Source organism: Falco biarmicus, chromosome 2, assembly GCF_023638135.1.
Source record: "Falco biarmicus isolate bFalBia1 chromosome 2, bFalBia1.pri, whole genome shotgun sequence".
Classification (NCBI taxonomy): domain Eukaryota; kingdom Metazoa; phylum Chordata; class Aves; order Falconiformes; family Falconidae; genus Falco; species Falco biarmicus.
The window spans coordinates 18,075,671-18,099,963 of NC_079289.1; the positions used below are offsets into that span (position 1 = coordinate 18,075,671).

The window sequence follows — 24,293 nt, forward strand, 5'->3', positions numbered from 1 at the left end:
GTTGGTTTGTTCAGTTTGCTATTTTCTCACCCCCCAAAATCACTTCAAGATTTGATACGATTTTACATTAAAATTATCTTCTACTGAAGAGAAGTGTTTTCACAATAGCAGGTGATCTAGCAATGTCAGAGAGTGTCCTGTGCTCCAGGGACAGGCATGCCATGGCACTGATAGAGTCAAGGGGGCAACAGGACACGGTGGAGATGAGGGTGATGTGTTGTAATTAGGGGTTTCTTGGCTTGATTCCTCATCCTGTCTTAAATTTTCTGTAATCTGCAGTCAGTCGCTTTACCCATTTTACACATCAGTGGGTTTTTTTGTCTGGAAAGCAGGGATAAAAGAGGCTGAAGGCAACAGTACCTAGATAGCCAAGACAACTTTGTTCTCTGCTTTCCTTTTAAATATATTAATGGAGAAGAGCCTCTGTAGTTTCATCCTTTCACTGTGGCACTGGTTCTGCTAACCTAAATTCTTCTCACAAAGCATTTGTGTATATGTTAAATAGCATCATTTAGTCATCCATTTCTCTTTGGCATGAGAATCAGTGATGTTGAAAAGCTTACCCTGGCATTAGCAAAAACAATGTCCTCTAGCTCAGTATAGTACTTCTAGCACAAACAGAAAGGCAGAATGTTACTTAAAAGCTTGCCTTTAAGCAATTGTGTAGTTCTGAGATTAAGCACCAGAAAGTTCAAACTCTTAATTTTTGGAAGACGTGTCGATTTTTGAATACTGAACTTCCGGGGCACATCTACAAAGTGCAATGATATACAAGAGAAAGGAAAGATATTGTGCTGCGAGAGGAAACATCAAATGAAGGCTATCAATTCCAGGGTAATTGGGTGAATGGTCTGAAGCTGCTTCGTGATCAAACACCTTAGTGCAGATCATCTTTACTGGCAGCTGCTACAGAACTGTGATAGACAGACTACAAGGGCATGGTAAAGCAATTGAAGTTCTTATGGGGCTAGTACTCTGAAACTAGTCAGTAGGGTTGAATAGACTGGAAAGGGGGGGGGATATAGAGAGAGAGTTGGGTCTTCTGGGCTCTTAATCTTAGAAGCTTTGGGGTATCAAATTTACTGTTGTTTAACTTGCATTGGTTAATAGCTTCCATAAGAATTAATATGTGTTTAAAACCTCTTTTTAGCGGCTGCAAACTTCAGTAAGTGTTCACCCTGATGCTATTGAGAAAACGATAGATGACATCATGGAACTGAAAAGGATTAATCCAGATATAAATCCACAGTAAGTTCATGGTTTCCCTACATAACAAACAGGAATTATTAATTTTCTTAGTGCCTAGGTCTATGGAGTACTGATGCTCTATACTTACTGTGGCACAAAATTTGAAGATGAACTCTGTCTTTCAGCATAAAACTCCAACTTAAGCTTTGCTGTCGAAAAGCCGATGGAAAAATGAATGCTCTTGTATGGTGACTGTAATAGGCAAGTCCTGAGTCTCTTATATTTTGCTGTTTCCTGAATCATTCTTAGTATATTCTTGATGCATTGATTTTTATGGGGGCCACTTCCCCAGGGCACCCATACCTCCAAGGCAGGTGGGTCCTGGCAGCGGCAACGGTGGCTTCTTGGCAAGGCTGTATGTGGCTTTTTGAGTAGGGAAGAAGTCATCTGGTTGTAACTGATATAAACTGTATACTGTTTTATGTTTGAAAACTGCCTTTAATTATCCAAACACAAGTTTTAATAATACAATACAGCTGGTATTTTTTTAATGGCACAAGATGTTAGTGGTAAGAAGAAACTGACACAAACCTTTGTAATTACAAGCATATATTTCAAAAGTAGGTGATACCACTTTTGTGGTGGCCTTACCTCTCAGCCCCTAGCTTAAGGCACAAAACTTTCTAGGTCAGGAATCTGTGTGAGAAATGTTGAGGGTTGTGTTATTCAGCTGATCAGTCTGAAGTTCACTCCTCTTCCCAAACCTGAAATAGATATACATAATCCAGCATAGGCATCCATAAATTGATAGCTGCTTTTCTTTAAGTGGTCAGCAGCATCAACAGTTAAGGTGGTCCTAAGGCAACAACAAAACCCAAAATCTCAGTTGGAAAAATATAATAGTTTTTTGTTGTTTCATTACAGAAATGACCCCCCAGCACTGCCCCCCAGTGAAAAAGACAGTAACTCTGTATTCCTAAAATGAGGCTTTACTGATCATAAAGGAAACAGAGTACACTGAGTGTCTCTCTGACTTGAGAGACAACTGTTGTGGACATCACCACTGTCTACCTGGATGGAAAAAATAGCAGCCCAACCATTAAAGAAGGGAAGAAAGTAAGAGAAACAAAACAAAGAGAGCACCTAATTTTCATAGATGAGAAGCCCTGTGAGGTTTTCCTGGGAGTGGGCGCAGAGCTTTTCCAGGGGTGTCTCCTCACAGGACCTTGCCCACACAACTTTCAAAGGGAGGGCAATGAAAAAGCAACTGCTTCAAGTAGGTGCAAGGCCCTGCTGCAAGGCTGGCCATCTGAGGAGGGTATCGCAGTTCTGGTACTCTTGTATTGCACAGGATGCAGATAGCTGAAATTCAGAAAAAAAAATCAGTGACGGCAAAATTAGCAAAGATGACATACAAGGAAAAACTGTAGGATGTAAACGTGCACAGTTCAGAGCCTGGCCTGTGGATATCAGTAACTGCAGCATTAGCAATCAGGCTGATTCAAGTACTCACTTCTCAGTGTTGGACCCCTGGGTAACTGGGTGGAATAATTCAAGGAAAAACAAGGAATTCATTAAAATGGTATTTTGTATGACACTGGAGATCACCACCTGATTCTTCTCATGGCATTGCCTTTGGTGTCTGAAGAAATGCTGTCTTCCAGAAGAGACAGTGCAAGGGTGCAAATGATTTATGCTTGCTTGAATCAGTCCCTTAAACCTGAAGTTATGTTTTGAGTGATCTGGTCCTAATATTAGAAAACAACAACAAAAAAAACCCCACGACTGAACTATCTTTTTTTGTTTAATGCTAGTGGTGTTCATGTGCTTAGCTCAGAACAAATGCCTAATTGCTCTGGGGCTAGAACCCTTGCATTCAACATTTTGCTGGACTGAAGCTTTCATCCCCATTCCCCCTCATACACTCCATGCAGTCTGGTGAAATATTTTCTCAAAACAGTGAGGAATGGGGGCCCGGGATGTGAAAAGTAGTGCAGCATACAGAGAAGCACACCCTGTCACTAAATTGCTCCTTGTATTAAATTTATTACAGTTCTGTTAAAACTTCAGTGCAGATGCTTAAAGTTTACATGTAAAAGCCATTTATTTTTTACTAAAGTTTTTTGGAGAAGTTTCAGCCGGTCAGCTATTTCTTTAGCCAGGATTAAGGGAAATTCATTGGCTTTCCTACTCTTGAACATAAAAAAACCCTGCATCCACACTGTCTTGTTCTGAAGCTCTGGCCTTCCCTTGCATAGTAGAGAACTGAAATCTCCTGGGGTAAGGACAAGGGGACATATGTCATGCTGTATGTGTTTCTGCAAATCTGTATGCAGTCATTTTTGTTAATGTAGCATCTTTGCAGCGCTGAACTAGCATCCCAGGGGTGTTTGCACTGAGCTGTTCCTAAAGGCTGGGGATTGCTGTGACCTGAAGAGGAGGCAGCCCGCAGTTATTTCCCTTTATCAATGCCTCTGAGATAAATGTGTATATTTAGTGGTGGGAACAAGTAGGCTGAGTAACCAGGTGGTGACACGTGCACTAACTATGGAAGCAGTCTGTGAAATACTCCCAGTTTTGGACTCTCCTCCATCTGGTGGAGCACCTGGAGCAGAGTGTGATGGCTGTGCAAGTCCAAGCAGGTTGCTCCTGTGCTTCGAGAACTGCTGCCACCAGCACAGGGATGTCAATGAGGAGGTGTGGGGCATCAGCAGCTCACGCATATCCTCTGTTTGGCAGGAAGGAGAGTAAAAGCTTAACTGATAGGAGAGTGGGGAAGCTAATTCCACACCCACCACCCACCCACCACCCATGAATAACATTGCATGGAGCATTTCACTGGCTTTAGATAAAGTGCAAATATGGCCTGCTTTGTATATGTTGTGCAACTTGGAACTTAGTTATACTTACTTTTTAAATATTAATCTGATCTGTTTTGCTACTGCCTGTGGTGTTGTGCTCTAAACTACTCTGAGGTCATGGAATAGTTAAAAACATTACAAGCTGTGGTTTAGTGATGCACTACAGTAATTGACATGCAGTCTTGTCAGGCTTTTCAGCCTTCTTTGAAATGCAGCCTTTCTGTAAAACTGTAGGGTACAGTGAGTGATGCGTGGGGGGGGGAACCAACAACCAAAGGGAGGGAAGACACTGCATAGGTTATTCTTAAAGGATTATAACCCTAAATAGCATAAAATTGCCACAAGAGAAATGGCCTAATGATGACATCTCTGATTCTGTAGATTAATATAAAAAGATAAGTAGTGAAAATCCTTCTGCTTAGAAAATCTAACAGTATTACAGAATAAACAAAATGTTTCTGTATATGAAACAGGACAGATGAGGAACTTGTGCAGCTTAGTATCAGTGCAGTGCTTTGTGTTCCACAGAGCAACAAGGGTATAGATTTAGCTGTGCCCTACAAATTAATATTAGGCATTCATATAATTTCAGAAATTAGTAAAAATGAAAGGATTTATTCCCATATACAATTAAATATTCTTATGAGCGTGGCAACTGTGTACTGCATGACTTCTATTGAATATTATAAAAGCTTAACCTAAAACTGAGTAAGCTGTTGTAATTTAGAGCCTTGGGAGCTACATCAAATATGAGGGTTTTGTGTTGTTTTTTCAGAGTTGTTTTTTTTGGTGTGTTTGGTGGATTTTTTTAATGATGCATCAGGAAACGTAAAAAGGAAACATAAAATCTGCATTACAATGGAAAGAGAGCCATTATAGTGATTCTTAACAGGAGACCAGAAAAAAATGCTGCCTAGAGGCAGATCTTTCAACTATGTTACTTTGGGGTTTTGGCTTTTTTATGCTAGCTTTTGTGGCATGCTAGGAAAATGAATTTTTTTAGCTTTCTGCAGAGTTTCCTCACCCCTCCCCCGCTTTTAAGTTTGTGTCTCTGGTCTTGGGGCATTGTTTGAGAACCTGCCGTTTGAATAGGGGAAAGGATTCGGTGATTTGCTTGACGCAGGCATTCAGTGCTGCTGTGTGTAGTTATAATGAGACTTCAATGTGAAAATTCACTGTTCAAAGTTTAAAAAAAAATCTAAATTTTATCATCTGAGGAAGGCACTAAATAACACTGTGCATTTCACAAGGCCTTGTTTAATTTAATATTGATCTTTTGGGGATTCTCCCATTGTAATGAAATTGTTAGAGTACCAACTCATTGATGTAACATATATTATATGTATATGTATAATGTATGTAACATATATTAAATAGGTATGTACATGGTTGTGCTGTTTCATGGCTACATGTGATTGAGTTAGATTGTGTTGCTGCTTTTCCCCCTGAGGTTGGCAGTATCTCTTCAGGCATGCCTGCTGCAGATTGTGGGGTACAGAAATCTGATTGCAGAGGTTGAAAAGCTGCGCAGAGAGCCATATGATTCAGAGAATCCGCAACATGAGGAAATGCTTGTGAAGGTAGGCACTTAAGGGCATCCTTTATTCATGTTGGCTCCAAACAGCCTGGTTTATAAAGGTCTGTAAAACATCAAGAGGTATTGTCACCTTCCTCCATTGCGTACCTGTTTTAAGATAAGGCTATACAGCATATTAATCTGGTCTGGGTGTAACACCTGACAAGCAAGCAGCTTACTCCCTGGTTGATGAATGTGTGTCCCTTGTCTTGACTGTATCTAGGCAGTGGATACCAAGCTCTTACTGCAGATAATAGCTCTGTACTGTAAGCTCTGGAAAAATAGCCCTATGTTCTACTTCAGTACACCTTTCTTCAGTGTGAGGACAGTATTTTTCTTTCTTAACTGGAATAAACTTGTCTTTTTTCTTTTTTTTTTTTTTCCCTCCCCCCCTTTCAATCTCTTTTATTTTTTGAAGATACCGTCTATGTATCCCAATGGCAAACCTCTAGCTTTCATTGTGTGGGATGGAAGGGTGACTTAATGCTTTTACTTACCTCATGCTTTCAGGAAAGCCTTGCACTGGAGCAGATGATAAAATTATTTTTTTCAGGAAGATGATCTTGAAGTCATAAGCAGAGTGAGAGCTAGAGAGCTCTTATATGGGAAAGGAACTGAGAAAAGAATAAAGGGGGTGGAAAATAGTCTTAATAGCAAGTCCCAGTATTTCTTCTTATCCTGTTTCTGACCATAGCTAGTGCAAGATGCTTCAGAGAAATGGCAAGAAACATAAAATAGTGATAATGAGCTTAGCTACAAGTAAAATTCCATCTTGCAGAATTTTCAGAGGTTTTAATAAAAACATAACACATTTTTGGGTTTTCTAAAATATTTTCAAAAAAAGTATTGAAAACTCAAACACTTCTTATCTTTTGTCCCCATCTGACCTTGGCTGGGATTTTTAGAGCACATGATGATGAAGCTGTCTTCCACGCTCTGGCTTGCAGTGTAGTTCTTTGCACAAGTTACAGTGGGAGATTCTAGAAATTTACCTTAGTTCCTTGGGCTTTTGGGTACTTTAAAAAAAATCCCAGTAGGCATCATACATAAGCACTTATGGATGCAAATGACTATATCTGAAAAATGCTTCAAATGGTCAAAGAGTTCCTGTAGGTGTCTGGAAAGCTGTCTTTAAAGTTGGCTCCTTGCTGGGAGGTGGGGGTCTTGCTGAGGAGTCAAAATCCAGAGCTATCCCTGAAGGACTGCTCTAGTCACCAGGTAGGATGGAGCAGATGGACTCCTCCGGGCGTGGAGTGGGCTTTAACTAAAAGGACACACAGATTTACTCAGTAAGCCTGTATCTTGGAGGTGGGACCTCCAAGGTTCCAGGATACAATATTGGTTCCTGAAAATGCCAGGTACCTGGCTGCAGGTTTAATGATCGCCTTTGGCTCCAGGAAAACATTCCTAAATACACTGGGCATCTGGACTGCCCAGAGAACAAAAGTTGGGCCTGAGGATGGGATCACAGGTGAGAAGCAAGGAGCTGGCTGTGGTCTCCTTCCTGGCCACTCAGCCTGAGGGCCAGGTCCTGGTTCTTAGATGCTCCTGAGAGTCATGTCAGAAATTATGTGTGGTCATGTGAGTGCTTTAAAAACATAACTGTGTGAGAATAAAAGCAGAATGGAAACCTGAGCAAGAGGGAAGATTAAACAGTGCAGCTTATGCTGTAAAATTCATAATGTTGAAGAAAGGATCAGTTCACCATCTGCCTCCAGTGTAACCTGTGTATTAGCACTTCTTTACAGCAGGCATTTTGCTTTTGTGAATTCTCATGTCAAATAGAAATATGTCCAAAGGTTTCATTTGGTTTTCAACCCAGGCTGGGGAAGAATAGGTCAGTTGGTTTTCATTCCTTCTAGGCATTCTGCTAAGTGATTCCTGCAATGGGTAATTCAAGTTCCTAGTGTCTATCATTTATTCATGTTTATCAGGAGGGCACTTTATGAATGAGAGAAAGATTAATTTAATGTGTTTCAACTAATGAATAATACTGTATTTACTATTGATGGATGAACAAGATGCAAACAGGATTTAAACAACGATGCTTTATGCAGTCATTACAAAGAGAACCATTAAAATTTTAGCCTTCCTAAGGCACTTCATTTTAAATGCAGTTAGAATTGCTAAAATTAATAAAATTTATGGGGGTTTTATTTGGAAAATAGGCATACAGCTCTTTCCCTTGGGTAGGTTTTGTCGAAGTGCATTTCTTGAGACTCACCAACTCATGTTTTACAGAGAACACCTGATTTCTTAACACACTTTGGAAAGGATGAGTTTGTGATATGGCACATGAGATGTACAGAAAGGTATTGATTTGTCAGATGTGTCAATTTAGGCTGCTTCTAGGTGCCTAGCAACATGATATTTAGGCGCTAAAGTTGCTGGACCAGTGCAACCAAGTGGATTTATTCCAGCTGAGCATCTGGCTTATTAAATCACTTTGTCCTTTTTTTTTGGCCTTTTTTTTAATGCAAGATCAATGAATGATTTACCCCTTAGTTAAATATGAAGGTGGCACATACTATTCTTGTATGGATATTTTTATTTTTTTTTACATGCTCAGATTTGCTTTTCAGCACTGTGGTAGCCAAGTCAGCACTCTCGATTTATAACCTTTCCAGAGACTTGCAAAAGATGCTGGAGAAAAGATTGCTGCAGAGCCTCAGGGACTGAGGGATGATTGCCTGCTTCTGTCAGTGATTTATAACCAAATTCCAGTCCATTCCTGTCTCTGCTTATGGAGGCAGAGGCTAGTTTGATGCACAAAGCATGAGCAAAACAAGTCCTTGTGTGAGATGTTCCAGCAGCTGCTGATAAGGTTGGAAGAGCCTTGTATGGCTGAAACATCTGCAATACTTCAGAGTGGTCTGGGATTCCCCCCACCCTCTCACCCCCAAGAATTTAATTTGATTTTGTTTGGGTTGCTGGCATAGCAGTGCAGTGATGTAACATCTTAGCTTGGTTTAAAAAGAAGAAAAAGATGTACTAACATGTGGATGTTTAATTATGTTTTTACCTGTAATCTTCCTAGTTGTGGAAATGCTTGAAGCCCAATTCCCCACTGAAAGCTCGGATTTCAAAGCAGTGGTGTGAAATTGGTTTCCAAGGTGATGATCCTAAAACAGACTTTAGAGGGATGGGTCTCCTGGGATTATATAACTTGGTGTAAGTATGTTCCTCTGTGAATGGGTTTATGTGTGTCTGAAGTCGTGAAAAGCAGCATTACTTGCAGATTTTTAGCAAGTCTGTGGGAATAACTTAAAAAATGTTAGGGTCTTCATAGAAAAAAATTATTTGCTAGCCCAGTTTTTGGAGGGTTTCTCTTCTTGAAGGGGTCTCTTTTCTTTCAGTATTCCTAATTCAACTTGAAAATACTGCACTTTTTTTTTTTTTTTTTTAGTTTCTCTGTGACACAGTTAAATTGGCACTTTTCCCACAAGAAAGAAACTGTAAAGTATATTTTCACCAATATCTAGATCTCATTAAACAAAATGTCCTGGAATTGGGTAGGTGGGAGGATTATGTTACTGCTCAGTTTTCTTATTTGGGAATTTCATGCTGAATTCTTAAGCAAATGTTGTGGTTTGACCCCAGCTGGCAAACAAGTACCACGCAGCTGCTCACTCATACACACACGCACACACATGCCCCCAGTGGGATGGGGAGGAGAATCAGAAAAAGGTGAAACCTGTGGGTAGAGGTAAGAACAGTTTAATAATTAAAATAAAATATTAGTAATTGTCATGAGAGAGGAAAAGAGGAATAGTACCCAAGAAAACCAAGCGATGCACAGTACAAGTGCTCACCACCCACTGACTAATACCCAGCCAGTCCCCAAGCAGCAATCAGCCCCTCCCGGCCAACTCCCCCCAGTTTATATACTGAGCATGACGTTCTGTGGTATGGAATACCCCTTTGGCTAGTTCAGGTCAGCTGCCCTGACTGTGCTCCCTCCCGGCTTCTTGTGCACCTGCTCCATGGCAGAGCACGGGGAACTGAAAGTCCTGGATTCGGAGTGAGCGCTGCCTAGCAGCAACCAAAGCATCAGTGTCTTACCAACACTATTCTCATACTAAGTCCAAAACACAGCACTGTACCAGTTACTGGGAATGAAATTAACTCTGTCCCAGCTGAAACCAGGACAGAAAGACACTTGAAAATCAGCCACTGATGGCAGGTTTCTGTAGTTGGACTACTACTTCAGTTTCTGTTGACATTCAGAATGAAGCACTGAGTTTACGTCACTTTTCAGCCTGATGCACACCAGGTGTTGGTACCTGTGTTGGTATCTGTGGTTGGTAATTTGGGAATCTGTCAATGTTTGTTACTTCCTCCAGCCCTTGTATCTGCTGCTGGTAATTACATAACTTAGAATCATTTGGTAAAATAACATCTCCCAATGAGGGGGAAAAAGAATACTTTTCTGCTTTTACAGACTTTAAGGATATAAATCATCTACTGTCCGTATGTTGTTCTCTAGTAAAGCTCAGCTGAAGGTCTGAACTCTTGACTCTGGCTTTGAACTTCTATTGGAGATGAATCCCTATCATGTATTTCATTCTCAGTCTCCTGTGATAACTCTTATCTTGCTTAATAAATCTGCCAGGTCAAGAAGCCTCAACTGCTTTCTCTTGAGCTCATGAGCAAGATGAGAAAGAGCTTTCTCTTTCTCATAAGCAGCGAACATGTTCTGGTAATAAGCAACTGATTTTCTGTAGGGTGGGTAGAAAGGGAACTTCAGTAATGCGCATTCACTAAGCACTTACAGGATTGCACTTGCAATTTGAGGCTGCTTCTAACTTTCATCTTGGGGTCAGAGTGGTAGCTCAGTGAATTTAACTGGTTAAATGCTACTCATACTGCATAACGCAGGTAGTGACTATTTAAAAGGGTGTGCATAGACAGCTTGGTATGACTTAAAATGATTTTTTTAAAAATTGTTTCTTTAACAATTTATTCTAACCATATATATCTACAGGTATTTTGCAGAATGGGACACTGAGGTAGCTCAGGAAGTTCTCTGTGATTCTCTTCAGCCTAAATACAGGTAATGCTGGCAACAAGAAAAAATAACTTGAGTGCAGTGTGCTGGCTGGTGTTTGGGGAAGGGGGCTGGGGTTTTTATCTTCTAGTTGGGTTATGTTTGGGTATTGCCACATGATCTCTGTTTTCAAGTACTGATCCAGAAAACTGATCAAGTTCAAGAAGCAAACTTGTATATCAAATCTTAGAAATAAAGTGTTAAATGTTTTCACTTAGTCTTCTAATTTCAAGTGATTTTGTGTTTTTATTTACCTTTCTTTTAATTCTTTTGTCTTTTCATAATGAAGGGAAGTCACTAAGAAGGAACTAAGGTATTTTTTTTCTTTTTTCTTAGTTTTATGATACCATACATGTAAATAAAGTTCAAACCATACTGCAATTTGGCATGTTAAACTGAAAAGTCTCTGTCGCAACACAGAGATCCACATTCCTTTCTCTAAAGTTAACTCAAACGTAGCTGATGGTGCAGCACTGGCTGCCTGTGAGGACGCTTGTATACAAGCTTGCTTGACGTAGCTAAAGCACTGTATTTTAGACCTATTTAGTACCAGGCTTAACAAACAAAATTTGTGTGACTTTTACATGTAGGAAAAAACTCTAAGCAGTGCCACTATGATCACAACAGCTGTGACTAATTTGATAATCAAAAGTAGTTGAGGCCAAGGACTTAGCACAGCTGAAGAGCCCCTTTATTTCTAGTCACATACTCTGTATGCCTTGACTAATGATGGGTCTAATCTGGCTAGTCCGTTGTCCTAACTGTTGAGAGATCAGGTACCTTCAAGAAGCAGGAATTTTGTGTTGTGAATGATCTGTGGGTAGAAGATTTATTCCATAATTGTTGGGGGAGTGGGGAGGAAATAACTCTTAGCCAGTTACATAGTGATCAGTTGCTTTAAAAGACACATTTTTTCTGCCAGTAATGTTGGATATCTATATAGCAGGTGCACATCTGAATCCTGTGAAGCTTTTGATCTCCTCAGTATTTTGTGGTTCAGTTTACAATGGTAATTCTGTGGCAAAAAGCACTTGGAACACGTTAGTGTTCTTCATTAACATGTTTGATTACCAGACTGTCTTGGAGTGTGAGCATGTGCAATTTCTATCTCTTGAAGGAGCATTCAGTAGAAGGTAGATGTTGCTGGTGGTGCCCATGGTGTTCCTCCTGGTATGGTTGCTTAGCAGCCGTGCTGGTTTCTGATGTGTTCATGATCAATGTAATTTCTGTTTTGTTGAACTTGTACACATCCTACATGTGTACATGTGCCACCTTTATTATTCAGCGTTTGCTTGGGGTTTTGTAACTGATGTTATGCCACAGCCTTCAAAGATGGTTAAGATTTTAGAGAATGAGTGAAGACTGATGTATTCCTGTATGCTAAGCTTTGTCCTCGCGTATGCCACCTGGTAACACTCAGCTCAGGATGGGTGTGAACCTATTGGCACTTTAAATACTTAATGGCAGCTGTTTCTAAATACAATACTTAGATGAAGCTCAGGGGATTGTTTTTAGTGTAATATATACTTATTGTAGTTTCAGTATAGTCCAAGAACAGCGCTTTCACGCATAACTATAATTTGGGATCTCGAGCTTGCAAACTCTGATCTGCCTTACCAAGGCAAAACTCCCACAGGAATGTTTAAGTTGTAGCCCACTGGTTAGGGTCAGTTCTGTGCCTGCTTTTAGCTGATGGTAAATGCAGGCAGTGGTTTCTGCTAAACTTGCTCCATTTGAGCATGTTAAAATCTGTTTAGTGGGATGTCGGCTGGTTGCAGCAACTCTTTTAAATAAAAATGTTGTTGAACAGCAGAAATTTAGTCTGAAATCAATCTGTTCCCAACTAATTTTATTTTAAGGGAGGGACCTTCTGTGTCCTTGAAACATTCTGCATTATTGTGCCAAACAGGAAATACTGTTCCTTATTTTTTTGGCTGTTGAATGGTTTCTAATTTGGCTGGACATAAAAATTTTCTATCAAGGGAGCACTGTTAATTTTTGATGCCTCAGGTGAATCATGCCTCCAGTGATGAGTGTCATGTATATCTTTGAAAAGACAAACTGAACCTATCTTTGGTTAGTGAAAAGAAATGTAGTATTTTCAATTTTTTTAATAGCTCAGACTTAATTGAAGTGGATCATCTTTGCGATCAATATAGAAAATAACTGGCTTCTACTGAGAGCATTGTTGTAGGCACATACTTTGCGATGATGGGACAAGTTTATCAGCAATATTGTAAAGCCAGTTAACAATTTCAAGTCTTTTTATACTAAAATGCATTCAGTCAGAAGCAGAGTTAAATCTGATTAGCAGTCTCAATTGAGTTAAAATACCATGTTCAGTCAATATCATAATATCAAAGAAATGGAAAGAAAATATTTGTCACTTAGTAATGCATGGCAATATCTGGATTTAATTTTTTTTTTTCCCTATCAGCCAATACAGCAAAGCTGAATGGGAGAAGAAAAAGTTTGATAAGGCAATTGGGTAAGTTGAAAAATCTTCTTAAAGTTGCCAAAACCACAACAGTTAACAATGATGCTGTATATTTGAGGGGGGAGAAAGATATTTCCTGGTTACTTTTTAAAGGAAATTTCAGTGTATGTACTAACATGTATTGTCTTAACCACACCTTGATTTTGATCAAAGATTACTGGAAAAAAGAGTTTGAAGTATGTATTAGAGAAAAGTAACCCAAAAAAGTCGTAGCAAGGAGAAGCTTTCTCTCTATGCTATGAATAGTGCAGTGATGAATAACTGTTTAATCTTCTTAACACATAATGTGATAGAGTCTTACTTTTTACTGTCACAGCCAGGTTCTGATCTGCTTTCAGGAAGGTATAATACAGAAGAAATTGTAGTGAGGGTTTTTTTATTCTTTAGTAGGTTTGGTACAGTTGCAGTATTCATGAGTATAGAACTGCATGTTCCTTCTCGGTGTATCAGAAAATCTGTAATACAACATTTTAATGCCCAGCTTTCACTTTTCTGTGAAACTTGCCAGTGGGCCTCATGATGCAGTTAACTTCTGGACCTTTTATTATTTTTTCCTCCTATAATATATGAAAGATTAAAGAAAATGAAAGTATTTGGGTTTGCGTGATAGATACAGTTGAAAAAATATCCAGGACAATCTATAGAACTGGACAGCTGTGTCTAGAGGAGGGGGGAAAAAATGCTGAACAACTAAACAAGTTTGCTTCTATCTCTAAATGTCAGTGTGGGATATTATATGTTTTCTTGGGAAATAGTCACTGCCAGAAATGTCAAGTTCTTTATGCAACAGGCTCACAAATTAAGAAATAACTTCAGATTTCTGAGTTCTGATTTGCCTTAATATACGTTTCTTGTTGATATCTCTTAGCAGGAGTTTGCTTCATGAGTCTCGTTTTCTTATTTCTGTTTCCAGTGTGCTCTGATTTAGGTTTTTGCCTGTTTTCTGGCCTGAGTGTCTAGTTCTCTGTTAGGAAGAAATTGGAGGTGACTCAGCTGGATCTTTTTCACAGGCTTTTTAGCTGTATGAATGCCTGTATAGGACTCGTTGAAACCTGATGCTCCTAACTGTAGGTAATGAATTCCAGTGGGACAGATGGATTAAAATAGCAAATGATGGGTCACCCTGCAGACACAGCCACCGTGTGGAGTGCTTGCCCTGTGTCAGAGGCAAGTGTAGGAGTACAGGGATGTCTGGGCTTGTTCTTATTCCATAGGAATTAATCTGTGCGGCTCCACTGAAAATCCTATCCTGGCATAGTGATAAAACTCCCGTTTTCGCTGCAACCATATGTTTCACAAGGGAAACACTGCCATTAGAGCATACAAAGCTAGCAGGATGTTTTTCTTGTTTTTCACACCCTCCACCTTGGAAACCTACAAAGGAGAGAATTAATACACCTTAGTAGCAGGCAAAAACTGCAATGTCAGTGTCAACAGTGTATTTTGTAGTTCACTTCTTTCTTATATGTTGCTGCTTCTTTTTCTTACAGCTATTCCTTTGCTATTGTGGGCATTAACATAACAGACCTGGCATACAACCTGCTTGTGAGTGGAGCTCTGAAGACCCATTTCTACAATGTTGCTCCAGAAGCACCAACACTAACTCACTTTCAGCAGACATTCTGTAAGTGGCAGGGGGGCAGGGGGTGGAAAATAGGTAATTTTTATTCCTGCTAACACTTTTTTTACTACCCATGCTTTTTACAAAATAATAATAATCTGCTGACACAGCACAGACTGTCATGCTAGTCTTGCTCTCATGTATTTATGATAATTGGATTCAGTTCTTAGTTGTGATGGATGCCACTACTAAATGAAGGGGTGAAACAAAACAACCAAACACCACTGCCACCACCCAAAAAAACCCCGCAAACAAAAAAAAACCCACCAAGTGCCTGAACAAATGACCTTCCTGTCTTCATAGAGTGGTTTTAAATAATAATAATAAACTAAATGTACTTTAAAGAGCTTCTGGACATTGCTTCCCCATGAATTCAACTGTCTTTAAGGTATTTGTATCTACATTCAAGAGTTAGCCTCCACCCTTCAGTAGAGTTGCCCCCTCCTCAAAATAATGCTTTCTTAGTCCTTTCCCATGTATTAAGTACCCCTTCTACAGCACAGGCTAGCTGTGTATCCTTGCAAACTGAGAGCAAAACTTCTAATATTTTTCAATGTATAGGCAAGAAACTGATAATAAGATGTCAAGACATGCTTTCTTCCACACGACAACTGCAGAGGTTTTGTTGTTTTTGGGGTTTTGTTTGGTGTGGGTGTTCTTTTTTTAAGTCTGGCTACTTGGATAACAGATTTTTGTTTGCAGCTATAATATTTTCTTATTGCTTAACTGGATAAATAGCAAATGTTAGTGTCTTGTGCATCTCTTCCATTAAAACAGTACTGAATTTTCAGAATAAGGATGCTATTAATAAGACTCATTCACCCAAAATCTTATGTGGGCAGATACCATACTGTAGCAGAGCTCACACTTTTGCAGTTGTTTCTGGGTTGCTTCCCTAGGTAGGCTGGTGGTATGAACTCTGGGCAGTTCAGCTGCTAATCTTTTGTCATTGGTGGTGCTTGGCTTGAAAAATAAGAAAAGACAGGTAAGTACCTACCTAAATCTGCACTTACACGTCTTCAGGTCATCTTTTGATAGGAAAGTTTATTGTCTTTTCACCATGTACCTGACATGCCTGTGGCCTTATGAATTGATGTATATAGTATGATTGGTTTGGCTCCCATATCTCCTAGTTCCTAGCCTTTGTTCTGCAGGAAACTTCACCTTACCTGGAAATACAGTACAGTAGAGAGAAAAACAGTCTAGGAGGTTCCTGGAGTGTGTGGAAGATAACCTCCAGGCACAGCTGGTGAGCCAGCCAACTAGGGAAGACACCTCGCTGGATCTGTTGATTGTGAACAGAGGAGGACTGGCAGGGAATGTGATGACTGGAGCCTGTCTTGGGCATAGCGATCACAAAATGACAGGGTTTTTCATTCTCGGAGAAGTAAGGAGGGGGATCAGCAGAGCTGCCACCTTGGACTTCCGGAGGGCAGATGTTGGTCTGATTAGGAGCCTGGTTGGCAGAGTCCCTTGGGAGGCACCCCTGAAGGGCAAAGGGGTCCAGGAAGGCCAGTCCTTCTCCAGGAAAGAAATCTTAAAGGCGCCGGAGCTGGCTGTCCCCATATGCTGGAAGACAAGCCCGTGGGGTAGAAGACCAGCCGGGCTGAACAGAGAGCTTTGGCTGGAACTCAGGGGGGAAAAAAAAGGAGAGTTGATGACCCTGGGAAGGAGGGGCAGGCAACTCAGGAGGACTGCAAGGAAGCTGTGAGGTTATGCAGGGAGAAAATGAGAAGGACCAAGGCCAGTGAGAACTTAATCTGGCTACTGCCATAATAGACAACAGAAAATGTTTCTGTAAATACTTGAGAAGGGCTAAGGAGAATCTCTGTCTTCTATTGCATGTGGGGGAAACCACAGTGACAAAGGGCGAGGAAGAGGCTGAGGTACTCGATGCCACCTTTGTCTCAGTCTTCAATAGCAAGACCAGTTGTGCTCAGGGTACCCAGCCCCCTGAGCGGAAGGACAGGGGCAGGGGGCAGAATGAAGCCCCCAGAATCCAAGGGGAAAGGGTCAGGCACCCGCTACAACACTTTGGTACACACAAGTCTATGGGGCCAGATGGGATCCACCCAAGGGCGCTGGCAGAGCTGGCAGAAGTGCTGACCCGCCACTTCCCATCAGTTATCATTAGTCCTGGCTAACCAGGTGACTGGAAGTCAGCAAACGTGACATCCACCTGCAAGAAAGGCCAGAAGGAGGATCTGGGGAGCTAGAGGCTGCCAGCCTGACCTCGGTGCAGAGGAAGGGTGTGGAGCAGGTCATCTCAAGTGCCTTTACGCAGCACGTACAGGACCACCGGGGGATCGGGCCCAGCCAGCAGGGGGTTATGAAAGGCAGGTCCTGCTTGACAGACCTGATCTCCTTCTACGGCAAGGTAACGGGCTTTGTGGATGAGGGAAGGGCCGTGGATGTTGTCTGCCTGGGCCTTAGTAAAGCCTTTGACAGGTTTCCCCACGCAGTCTCCTGGAGAACCTGGCTGCCTGTGGCTTGGGTGGGAGCAGTCTGTTCTGGGTAACCAGCTGGTTGGACGGCCAGGCCCGGAGAGCGGTGGTGAACGGGGTTCAATGCAGCTGGCGGCTGGTCACACGTGGTGTTCCCCAGGGCTCAGTACCGGGGCCAGTTCTGTTTAATATCCTTATCCATGATCTGGACAAGGGGCTTGAGTGCACCCTCCCTGAGTCTGCAGAGGACCCCAAGTTGGGCGGGAGTGTTGATCTCCTTGAGGGTAGAAAGGCTCTGCAGAAGAATCTGGACAGGCTGGATGGATGATGGGCCGAGGCCAGTGGTGTGAGGTTCAACCAGGCTCAGTGCCGGGCCCTGCCCGTGGGTCACACCAGCCCCAGGCAGCGCTACAGGCTGGGGCAAGGGGCTGGGAACTGCCCGGTGGGAAAGGGCCTGGGGGTGCTGGCTGACAGCCGGCTGGGCATGAGCCCCCAGTGTGCCCAGGTGGCCAGGGGGCCAGCAGCGTCCTGGCTGGTGTCAGAAACAGTGTGGCCAGCAGGGCCAGGGCAGTGACCGCCCCCTGTACTGGGCACTGGTGAGGCCGCACCTCGAACCCTGGGTTCAGTGTCGGGCCCCTCGCTGCAGGAGGGACGTCGAGGGGCTGGAGCGTGTCCAGGGAAGGGCAGCGGGGCTGGGGAAGGGGCTGGGGCACAAGTCTTCTAAGGAAACTGGGGTTGCTTAGCCTGGAGAACAGGAGGCTGAGGGGAGACCTTATCGCTGTCTACAACTACCTGAGGGGAAGTTTTAGCAAGGTGGGGGTTGGTCTCTTTTCCCAAGTAAAAAGTGATAGGACAAGAGGAGATGGCCTCCAGTTGTGCCAGGGGAGGTTTAGGTTGGCTATTAGGAAAGAATCTCTTCAACGAAAGGATTTGAACAGGTGGTCCAGGGAAGTGGTTGAGTCACCATCCCTGGAGATATTTAAAAGATGTGTAGAGGTGGTGTTTAAGGACATGCTTTAGTGGTGAAATTGGCAATGCTGGGTTAATAATTGAACTCAAAGATCTTAAGTGTCTTTTCCAGCTTAAACAATTCTGTGATTCTGTATCTTCCTCTTGTTTCTGGTTTCTTGACATATCTCATATCCCCCACCACTAAATTTGGGGGAGTAAGAGACATGTTTTAGTATCTTGACTGTGTCTTGTTGCTACTGCCAAAGTCTTGGCTGCAGGAGGGACTCTTCTGCTGGCTGAGCCTGAACTGTGCCCTAGGACCTGTGTGTCTGTGTACCAGTATGGCCAGTCCTTCGTAATGACTGGAGGGACAGCTGATTTTGACAGCTCTTCCCTCTACAGCCTATGCATGTATGAGTTTCATGAAATGGGATAAAACTTGCCTGGGTCTCTGGTGTAGTAATGGGCCAGTGAAGGTGGTGGATGTTCCTACGCACCCTGCCTGCCATTCTAGGAAAAAATTGAGGTTATCCTGGGAAAAACTTGGTAATCAAATGGACTTTATTGTGGAGAAAATATTAACATACAAACTTTCCTGGAACAAGGATGATTCATCCAGAGATTATTTATTTGAGTCTGACAAATCCCTGTTCTTATGCTCTTCCAGTTTCTGTCCTCTCCCTACTGCAGACATCCTAGGTTTCCTTCAAATTTCCTTCAAACCCAGACATCATTAGGTGACATTAAATGCCTACAGGCTGCCAGACTGAACTGGAAAGTCAAAATTATGTTGCCTAGCCAACTGGTAGAGGAACACAATGGTTGTACTACATGGACCTCCTAAATACTGATCCACCACGTCACCTCATCTACACCCTTCTGCCCTCTCGGCCATGAGGACATAACATGAAGCTGAGAACTGCAGCTGGCTCACTGCTCTTAGGCTCTGTTGCCTTCTCTTATTGTACGAGCAGTGTGTGAAACTGTATTGCTCAATGGCATGCTCAACACAGTCATTCCTGAAGTACAGAAGATACATCTTGGAAATCTAGATTTTTGGTGATGAAGATCTAAAATATTTCGTATTTTATATAGTGATACATTATTTTGTAAAGGGGTTTTATTGTGCTTTTCTTTGAAAGTAAAATCTCTTGAATTGAAACAGCCTGTGGCTGTTGGAATGTATGGAAGAGATTTGAAGAGGTACTTAAAGTACCTCTTAAGTGACATCTATCAAATTGATGATGGAGGAAAAATAAGACTATGCAAATATACCTTGAAATTTAAGTTAGATATGTGTGTTGTAATTGTTATACAATAGAAATAAATGTGTAAAAGCAATCAAGCCTTTTCTACAATAAATGCCCTCACTTTTGGGGGTACTTGCACATTTTGCTGTGTTGGGATGAAAAATTATACTGCTTCAGTGCTTCATCTGCTGTGGAAGTTGGGATTAAGCAATTGGGTTCAGTTCACTGAAGTCTTAGTTCTGAATGTAATGTTTTCGCCGTCAAAGTCTTTGAGTCCAAGGACAGCACAGAACTGAGAGGGTAGAGGACTGAATCAGAGCCTGTATATTAAAATCACTTTGGAATCAAGTTTGTTCCTATAACAGGGATGTCTTACCAAAGCTAGTGGTTCTGTATATCACCATATCATTCATCTTTTCAGGATCATAGGCATAACTATTAAACAACGTTTCCAGCAAGGTCACTCACACGTAAGGTAAAATTGTGCATGAGGAGGAAGTGTTAATAAAGGCAGACATGGTGATAACTTTACCAATGAATACCTTCTTTTTTTTTTTTTTTTAATGGAGAGTAAGCAATGTTCCCATGAGGAAATACCTGTGAGGCAGAACTTGAATATAACTAAAAGGCTGGTGGAGCAGTGTCAGCAGCATCTTCCCCTGCTTTTATACGCATTAGTTTAATGTTTTAATATATGTACCTATATGCCAAGACTGGTGACTCCTTGTATTTATTGTGAAAAATTCTGCCGATGTATAACAGTCAGATTTGGAGGCTGCCAAAATGGGTTTAGTCTTGTCCCTGTATAGTGTTGTAAGGTGTCAGACCTCAGTGACCAGGATTCTTTGTGGAAATCATAATTGTTAATTGCAGTTTTCTCTCCAATTTTTGTATGTGGTCATTATCTGCTGTATTTATCTCTTCTACTTCTCCTTTATTATTTTGTAGGCTACCTAATGCATGAATTCCACAAATTCTGGATTGAAGAGGATCCGCTGGATATAATGGAGTTCAATCGTGTCAGAGAGAAATTTCACAAGCGAATCTTGAAACAGCTCCAGAACCCAGAGATGGCTCTGTGCCCTCATTTTGCTGCATCAGAAAGTTTAATCAATATGTAGTTACTCACTGGATTTTATTTGGAAACACTGTCTCACTTTTGTGTTAGATCACTGTTTAGACCATTGCTAGCATACTGAATGACCATGATGATTGTATGCATGTTTCCGGTGCGGTATTCATCTATCTTTGTCACACGTACTAGGTCCCCTTCTGCTTCTCTTGTTGGGGATTTGTCATTTTAAATGGGTGCTCATATTGCCTCATTATTGCAGTGTTACATTCTGAATCGATGTCCAGCTATCGGAGGTTTTTCTATTTTTTTTAGACTTTCCTCATAATTCAGCATTGACAGTTGAATTGTATTTCTCTAGCTGTGTTTTTGTATATGTGGAAAAAGTAGCTGGATCTTGTATTGTGAAAGCTTTTTAACTTCTTGGTATGTTTTAAGATAACTACTGGCATTTCAAGTGAAATACATGTTTGGACCTCATCTAGAAGATAATGTGTGTAATTTAATCTGATGCAGGCGAACACATTAAAGTCCAATTTTCTCCATGCAGCCATTATATGCTTAATGCAGAATTAATGAGGCTTATGAGATACAAGTTTCAGTGAGAAGAGTTTATGCAGAATTACAATCAGACTCCACAGCTGCATGAATACCAAATGGTCTGGTGATGCTAATACATTCACAGTGAACTACAGACAGAGTCACAACTACTGCATCCTGGCAGCGGCCAAAAATTGTATCATGAGACTGTTGTCACCACCACGCTGAAGCATGGTCTAAATTCCTGCACATTCCTTTGAATATACAGGGTTTACTATTTTGTTGCATGTTGGAAGGCAACATGATTTGGTCACATTCTGCTTAGTGAATTCAGGGGGGAAAAAATCTGTATATTTTTTTGAACTACTGAAAATGTTGCTTTGGTTGTCAATTCAGCTCCTAAGAACTGGGAGGAATAATTAATTAGAAGGTTTAAAGCAAAACCATGTGAGTTTCCCAGACTACTTATAAAAAAAAATTTAAAATGGCAGACTGGCTTTTTTCTAAAAACAAATGAGTATAAGTGTCTGACACTGAGATTGTGTGGTATATTGAACAGCATCTACCATGGCATTTCATACCCATGGTATTTTTTACCTTCTAAGCAATCAATTTTAGTATTATATGTTTGTGTAAATCACTTGCATATGGAGATTAAATTGAGTAGTGTCCAACTACTTGTGAATTATATGAATAAATTATATGTCATTCTAAATTGAAGCACTGTGGGTTTTATTTTTGAGATATGCAGGAATACAGATGAAAGCTATTTTACTCTAATGGGTCAGGTAAAAGGGGATGTAACAGTTTTGTGGTACTTCCCTAGTCTGAGGAGTGATCTGAACTTCCTTGGGTCAGGTTCTTTATATCTTTTCTAGTTGCAGTTTGGACTATTGCTTTATAAGTTAAAAAATAAAGCAATGGGAGTGGTTGAAGTTCTTGGAGAAACTCCTCCTTGGATTTAAGAAAAAGAATGAGAGGACAGAAATCTAATATGGGGATCAGGACTTCTCTGCAGTACTGAAAATTCACACTCGTGGAGTTAATCAGGAAAGCTCTGTGGGTGTTGTGACAATTAGTTTTCTCCAATGAACTTGGAAGTATGGAACTGGAAATATTAACTCTTGCATATTTTGCATGGAAATGGAAGGAATAAAAACTGCCTGTTTAACTTCCTACCATTAATTTTTGGAAGGTGGTTATTTATAATCATTAGATATTGAGGACTTCTTTGCATCACGACACTTTAAATAAATTTCTAGCAACAGTTTTCATTGTTTCAAACCTTAGACTATTGCTTCCTTTCCCTGCCCCATTCTGACTTAAATACCTTTTGCAATTTGTTAGGCTACGCTGGTTTATTTTTAATACTCTGCACTGCAGTTGCAGGGGAAGGAGGCATGAGGGTCCCTGCTACCTTCTTACTGGTGTGATCCTCTCAGTTGTTATGCCTTGTCTCAAGGTGTCAACTTCAAATAAAGTTGGAAAAAGTCATCTGGCTCCGTGTCAGATTGTGTCATTATAATCTAGCTGGTTTGGGTGATTGTTTTTCCTGTCTTGCAGGGAGATGGATTTAATGAAGCTAAGTGTGAAATTCCTCCTCCTGTGGAGCCCTTGCATGCCGATGCCTACGGATCTTACCATCCTGCCCGCTTGTGCTTCAGCTTTGGTCTGTTACATCCTTGCCCTCAAAATCCTTGTCAAACCTGGGGCAGAGGATGTCCCTGGTGACTGCCAAAGTGGCTGTGTGCTGCTTAGGGAGGCAGTGTGTCTGACACTGCCTTCCCTTCAGGAATGGCCTCTTACCATGATGCAAACCTAAATTTCTCTTTGAAAAATTAAAATTTACACTGTTACTGATAAATCTCCAAACTGACCTGTGAGGAATTGGATGCTGCTTTCCCTAGGGAGGAGAAAATGAAAGAAACAGGAAAAAAAAGTATAAAAAGTTGTTTCAAGAAAGTAGAATAAATATTTGCACTCACTGCAAGGTACAGATTTTGGTTTATTTAAGGGCAGAGAAAATTTAGGTTGGATCTTTTCAAAAAAACTTTCCACAGCCTTACGGTTGCTGCACTTTAGCTGACATCTCTCCCAGAGGCTCCCATGAAGCCCACTGGACTCCCGCTGCTGGGAAAACATCATCCCTGGCCCTGTGTGGCTCTGGCAGCAAGTGCTGCCTGCCCGGCTTGTAAAGCTCTTAGGCACCTTAGTTTTTTAACAGGTATTTTTCTCAGGCAATGAACTTACATGGGCATGCCATGCAATGCAGGTGTTTTAAAAAGGCACAACCACGTTGTAAATCTAAGCTGCTAATTTACTTCATAAAATACAAGATAACATACTGATGTTGTACAGAATATGTCTTGCTTTGGGCAGACAGATGAAAATATAATTGATGAAAGTATAATATTGGCAGGTATTTCTCTCTGTTACGGATTCAGCCACTTCCCATAGCACAGCACTTCCTTATCTCAGCCAGTGTGCATTTAAATTGTTGCCATGGCTCCTTCAACAGCATAAGTGGGCACTGATTTGTCTTCAGCAACCCTGGTGCTCCGCCAGCATCCGCACCCGCTGTGAGCATCCGCAGGATCTGCGCCTGGGGTGTTGCTTACAGCTGGGAGGAGAGCAAGTGCTGCTCCAGCTTCCCATCGCTTTTGGGCTTGAAGCTTTTTTCTTCCTTTGGGGAAGAGAGAATTATTTTTGTCGAGGTTCTTACTGGCTCTTTTGGAAGCTACTTTTTCAAATGCTGGTGCTGGTGGTATTTCTATGCACTATTTTTAGAAGCAAAGTCCATGTTATCTATGCGGTTTGTCTTGGAGAATTGCATCTCCTGGCTGTTTCCTGGAGCAGCACTGAAGCTGGACTGGAAAATTTCCTGTCGTGTAGAGGGTAAAGGGAATTAATCCATTGTCATTGTTAATGGAAAAGCAATTTTTAAAAGCACTGTACCCGCTGTGTGCCCTGTGCTGTGTGTCCTGTGGGGCACAGATGGGTGACAATGGCTTAGAGGTGCTGGCTGAAGCACGTCACTGCGAACAGCAGATTTTCAGCATGTTCCCAGCTGAGTAAGTGCCGTTAGGTGGAGCAGGATGTATGTGAACACGGTGCTGATGCTCAGGTTAATGCACCCAGATATGCTGCTACTGAATCAGAGAATCACTGGTAGCATCATACACACATTGGTTTCCTTTATGCAGTTGGTATCGCCATTTCCTTCTTAATCCTGCCCTTCATGGGCTG

At 41.4% G+C, this 24,293-nt stretch overlaps 1 protein-coding gene across 8 annotated transcripts in view; it reads left to right on the forward strand.

Annotated features, from left to right (window-relative positions):
- Positions 1–21,762, forward strand: part of ELMOD1 (ELMO domain containing 1) — a 64,522-nt gene extending 42,760 nt beyond the window's left edge. For 7 of the 8 annotated variants that reach the window (XM_056327657.1, XM_056327654.1, XM_056327656.1 and 4 more), the window contains 8 exons: positions 1,151–1,248; positions 5,500–5,629; positions 8,663–8,796; positions 10,610–10,678; positions 10,962–10,985; positions 13,110–13,160; positions 14,660–14,793; positions 20,384–21,762. In XM_056327657.1, coding sequence (XP_056183632.1) covers positions 1,151–1,248; positions 5,500–5,629; positions 8,663–8,796; positions 10,610–10,678; positions 10,962–10,985; positions 13,110–13,160; positions 14,660–14,793; positions 20,384–20,556 — 813 coding nt within the window. In that variant the 3' untranslated portion in view covers positions 20,557–21,762. The remainder of the gene's footprint in view (positions 1–1,150; positions 1,249–5,499; positions 5,630–8,662; positions 8,797–10,609; positions 10,679–10,961; positions 10,986–13,109; positions 13,161–14,659; positions 14,794–20,383) is intronic. The other variant, XM_056327659.1, reaches the window with a different exon arrangement.
- The last annotated feature ends 2,531 nt before the right edge of the window (positions 21,763–24,293 follow it).